A 5,528-nucleotide genomic window follows, 5' to 3' on the forward strand; every position below is an offset into this window, starting at 1 on the left:
TGTAAACATGCAAATTAATAGTCTCTCTCCTGGGATTTCAAAAAAACTGTCAAAAGTCACACTCAGAGCTGTAATTCCAGAATTCAAATCTAGGAAGCTCCCAGTCAGGCATGATACAAGTAGCCTGGAGGTCAAATCTGAAGGGGCAAGAAGAAACAGCCCATTGGTAGAAACCAACAAGGAAGTTATTGGTCTAGGTCAGTGGTTCCCAAACCATCTGAATCATCAGGAGGCTGGTAATAAATGGATCCCAGGGCCACATTCAGACCTACTGAATCAGAATCCATATATGTGATGATGGAGGTGCAGGAAAAGCTAGAATTTGTATTTTTTAAAGACGGATTTTGATGATCAACTAGATTGGAGAACTATTGACCAAAGACCAAAACTAATCCTTGTGAGAATAGAGTAAAAGTTGAGAAGTGAGAGTCATCACAATGACTTCACAATCATAGGAAAAGTTAAAGGTGACGCTAAGTTTTAGCTTGAGACTTCAAACATGGTAACAGCATTAATTAGAAAGGTGGAAGATAAGAGAACTGGATTTGGGGGGAAATATGATTAAGTCAATTCTGAACATACTAAATTTGAGATGCCAAAGAGGTAACTAGATAGAAATGACCAGCAGCCAGCAGCAAAAGTAGAATTGATGGATCTGTAGAGGGAAATGCAACACAAATAAATGCCAGCCACAATTTACATGAGCATTAGAAATAAGCATGCTTTCAAAATCAATGCACTGCATGTGTAATAAATGTATATATTTTAGTATAAAACACACACATAACCTTAAACATTCTCAATTACCATCTAAATTGCAATGTAAGGATCCAGGCACCTTATGTCATAGACTCATTCTCTTCTACCTGTGTCCCCTCATATACAGTAACATGAGCAAAACAGATGCTGTCCCAAACATATGGGAATCAACAGCTTATTTATCACTGTAATTGAGCACCACATAATTTGTACTTTCCACAATATACTAACATCCCAACTAGTAAAAATCCTTGTTTAGCATTTTTGAAATAGTTTCTCGCAGAGAAGTTATCTTTGAGATTGTGGTGAAGAAGTGGTGATATATATCTGGTATTTCTTGTTACACACCACTACTCCAGCGATTTTATTAAGTTAGTACTTCTACAGCAAATCAGGCTTCAGCGAAAAAATTAGTTTCAGTCAGAAGGAAGTAAGAGGATGAATCGCTGACTCTGAGATTTTTTTCTATAGTTTCTTCTTCTCTACTTAATTTCATTATATCAAACACAGGCAAGTATAGAAAATCCTCTAATTACAAACCAGCAATGAGCAAAAAAAGTCATTTTTTGAGTCTGTAGAATTTAAAACACCCTTTTCCACAACTGTGAGGATTAAACGGTATGCAATGGCCAGGTTCCACGTAACACACACGAAACATAACATTATGATGACAAGTCTACAGAACCTAAAGACTACATACAACATCCCTTCATAAAAAACTATGAAGTGTTCCACTTTAGCTGAAGGAGCGCTCTCTCCTGCAGCTCTGACACTGAGCCTATTCCCCCTCTAGCTTCAGGCTTCCCACTATCATTCCCAAAGCCTGAGAACAGGATGAAGAAGGAGAAGCAACAGGTGAGGAACCAATATTTCCTACTAACAAAACATTCCTTTGTCCTTCTGAGGTCTCCAGAGAAACGTCTGCCTACTACTTCTCTTTCCAATACCACTACTTCTGGCTTCCAAAGTTTCTTTCACAACACATCACAGGATTGTTTCAGTTTTACCCCTCTTATTCCTGAAGTAAGCATACAATGATGCTTCTCAGGTTTCCTGGGAATTTCTTTCTTTAACTAAATATAATGACAGTAAACAAAAAGGAAGGCAATAGGTGATGAAAAAGGTACCAGACCTGGAATCAAATAAGATAGATTGAGATCTTTGAGCCTCTATTTTCTCACCTATAAAATGAGGTTAATAATCCATACTTTCAAGGCTTATGTAGATCAATAAGAGAAAACATTAAGTATCTGGTCTCACAGAGCAGAAACTCAACAAATGTATTCTCTTCCAACACTTTCACCCAATCTTTTTTCACTGAGATCAGTTCTCCAACTTTATTCTGACTTCACACCATTTACACATAATTTAATCAGTAACATCACTCAGTAACCAGCTTATTTCAATGAGCAAATCATTCAATTAGACACTACAGATGCAGGCAAAAGGCACAAAACCAGTAAAATTTACCTGCATTTCAAAGGAACACCCCACTCCACAAAAAGTCTCTTTCCTCTAGCAGCAGCAAGATAAAATATGGGAGGAAGGACGTAGTGAGACCAAAGAGCATGGACAGTGAAGGAGATTTTGAGATGAATAAAGAGATCTGAAGATGTTTTTGACAGCACTGAGGCTGAAAGAATGACGGGATAGGGGACAAGCCAGCTCCAGACCCCATTCACCAACCACTGACCTATACTCGAACCATCTCTGGAGTGAGTAGAGAAACTCTAAGTAGTTGTAACAGGCAGAAAAGGGGAGCTACAGTAGCAACACAACTGGAGAAACCATTCCCCATCAGAATGTGAATAGAATGCTGAGTTTTGCCTATGTGCAGATTTGCAGATTTTAATAAATATAAGAAATAAGCCCAGGAAGATAAATAACAAAATGTAAAGATACTGAATAAATATCCACTTTCCTATTTCACCTACTTCTTCTAGAATAAATACATATATATAAACATTTTAAATACCAAGTTCCTAAAAAAAATCCAGAATTTGAAACAATAGTTTTTTATACAAATTTAGACCTCAAACATTTTGTTAATTGGTGTCCTGTGCCAGGTATACTGAAAACATTTACAAACATGACGTACAGCCCAAGTATTAATTTGGTTCCTCTTTCACAGAAAATCTTTCTGCAGAAAACCAGAGGATACAACCATTGAAGATTCACTGCTCCCACCTGCAACTAACTCCTCCTTTTATGTGTAAATGAAGTCAATGCACCACAGCATAGCCTGTCACAAGTCCTGGAGTGCCCCCTCCTCTCCACGCTCCTTCACCAAGTCCTCTGAAATCTACAACCTAAAATGTTAAACCCATCCCTTCCACTCTATCTTCAAACTAACACCAACGTTAAAAGAACAGGTACATCTCTTACTGGAACTGCACTTGTTTCTTGCAGCTGGTCTCCTTGTCTACAGTCTTGACTTTCTCTAACCCAGTTTTTCACAGAATACAAATGACCAAAATTTTTAATGAAATAATTCACAATATAAGAATGCATCACATACAGTAAGGGTATTATTTCATGAAACATGTTATAAATATGGCATATTTACCAGGTATATCTGTGTACCAGATGAAATTTAAACTGTGGGTTGTAGTCAGAAAAGTCCAAAGGCCACTGCCTAAGCCATCTTTTCTAAAATATTGACCAAACAGTATCTCCATTCTTAAAAGCTTTTTAGTGGCTGGCTCTCCATTAACCACAGAATAAAGTTCAAACGCCTTGATATGACACTCATTTGTCCATAAGCTCCTGCCAGCCTTCCCTGCCTCATTTAATGGCATTCTGTGCTCCAGTCCTACCACCTTTTGCACATGATGTTCTCTCTGCCTGTATAATGTTCTCTTTGACTTATACAGCAAACCCTGCTTATCCTTCAATACTTGGTTTAGGTCTGCTTCCCACTGCCTCTAAATCCTGAGAGAACTAAGTGTACATCGTTCACCAGAGGACTGCCTGACTGACCTCTCCTAGCCATATACTGCTGACGAATGCATCCTTTTTGAAATAGTCTCTTCTCTGCATGACACAACAAAAGCCAGGCTTTCCTCCTACTTTTCTGGCTTCTCTTTAGTCTATACTTCAATAGTAGTGCTCCTAAAGTTTCTGTCCTAGGTCACCTTTATTTTCTCTACATGCTTTATATGACCTAATCTACTTCTATAATATCAATTACGTTTATGCCAAGAACTCCCATATCTATATTTGCAGCACAGATATATTTGTGATGCTCAAACTCACATACCCCATTCTCTCCTGAATCCAACCACTTCTCCCCTTCCCTACTGCCCACAGCCTACTATAACCCATCTTTATCTCCCACCTAGACTAACTCCTTAATCAGTCTTGGGCCTGCACTTCTGCTCACTTTCAATCGAGTTTTCATTTTCACACATCCGCCACAGGGACCTTTACCCCCCAAAAGGAAATATATGTGTGTGTGTGTGTGATCAAGACACTCCCTTACTGAAAACACTGTAATGGCTTCTGCTTGCCCTTAGAGATGAAGTTCAAAATCCTTAGCATTGCCTACACGTCCCAGTGTGATCTGATCTTTGCCTACCTCTCTGAGTCCGATTTCTCACTGCTCTCCGTTGTGGTATCTGATGCACTGTGGGAATACTCATGTCCTCTTTATCTAGCTAACTCCTCATCATTCTTCAGTCCTCAGAATAAGCACCACATCTTCTGGGAGATGATCTTTGATTCCAGACTGGAATAGGTCGTCCTGACTCCTACGATAACGCCCTGTCCCTCATCTATCAAAACATTCATTACCTTTCATTATCTCGACTTCTGTAACTGTCTACCTCTCCTGAAGACAGAGGCCAAGTTACTCTTGTTCAACACTGTACACCAAAGTCAAGTACAACGCCAGCGAAGACTAAGAGCTCTGCACCCAGGGACCTAGAATCCGAACTGAGGGAAGTTGTGACTTTCTTTGTAGCTTTCTTTCGATCTAGAAACTGCAGCTGCACATACACAATTAGACCTCCTTAACGACTAAGGCAATTTCTCAGTCAAACCCGAGGGAAACAAACAGGCACCTGCCATTCTCCACCCTGTGAGTGACTGCTCATCAGGGTTTCTCATCCAACCAATCGCAACGGGGAAAATGTGGTCCCATTCCTCCACGAATGACCTTGGTAGCTCAGCAAGGGGACTTCAGAGTGGTGCACATTAGACCAAAAGGGGCGACTTGGAGTCCCTGGGTCCTCAGAGAGCAAGAGGTTTGGGCCGAGGTGAAGGACAAAGGTCTTTATTTCCCCACGTACCAAGCGAGGTGGTGCTGCCTCGGTGCGGTCCCGCCCGCCCCGGGACGCAGCCTGACGAAGGTGGGACCCTGAACTGCACCGGAGCGTCCTTGGGATCGAGGACGCGCCTTTGCCTGCGGGGGGAGCTCCTGGCGTCCGAGGCGGCCGGCGGAGAAGTTGCAGACGCGCCCCAGCGAGGTCGCTTGGTGCAGGGCTCACAGCCGGGGCCCGCACTCATGCTGGGACCCGCAGCGCACAGTCCCCGGGCCGGCCCAGGCGGAGAGCCTCATTCACTAACCCTGAGGGACGGACTGCACTTCCTTCTCGGCGCCTCCAGGCACCATCCCCTCTCTGCCGCTCCCTGCTTCTGCAGTTGCCGCTCCGCCGCCCTCCCGAGCCAGGCCCTAGCGAGTCGCCTGCCTTCCCTCTTCCACAGGTACCCCGCCTGCCTCACGAAGCGCCGTTCCGATTCTGGTTTCCTTCACTTTCCCACCACCGGAA

The 5,528-nt window shown here is 42.4% G+C and overlaps 1 protein-coding gene across 7 annotated transcripts in view; it reads right to left on the reverse strand.

Moving 5' to 3' along the window:
• The window catches only part of PARG (poly(ADP-ribose) glycohydrolase), a 142,365-nt gene extending 136,904 nt beyond the window's left edge, over positions 1–5,461 (reverse strand). For 2 of the 7 annotated variants that reach the window (XM_074337273.1, XM_074337270.1), the window contains exon 1: positions 5,326–5,461. In XM_074337273.1, coding sequence (XP_074193374.1) covers positions 5,326–5,371 — 46 coding nt within the window. In that variant the 5' untranslated portion in view covers positions 5,372–5,461. Of the gene's footprint in view, positions 1–3,325; positions 3,347–4,336; positions 4,534–5,048; positions 5,266–5,325 lie in introns of those variants that run through there. The other 5 variants (XM_074337271.1, XM_074337268.1, XM_074337269.1 and 2 more) reach the window with 4 other exon arrangements.
• Positions 5,462–5,528: the final 67 nt, after the last annotated feature.

Source organism: Rhinolophus sinicus, linkage group LG07 (genome assembly GCF_036562045.2).
Source record: "Rhinolophus sinicus isolate RSC01 linkage group LG07, ASM3656204v1, whole genome shotgun sequence".
NCBI lineage: Eukaryota > Metazoa > Chordata > Mammalia > Chiroptera > Rhinolophidae > Rhinolophus > Rhinolophus sinicus.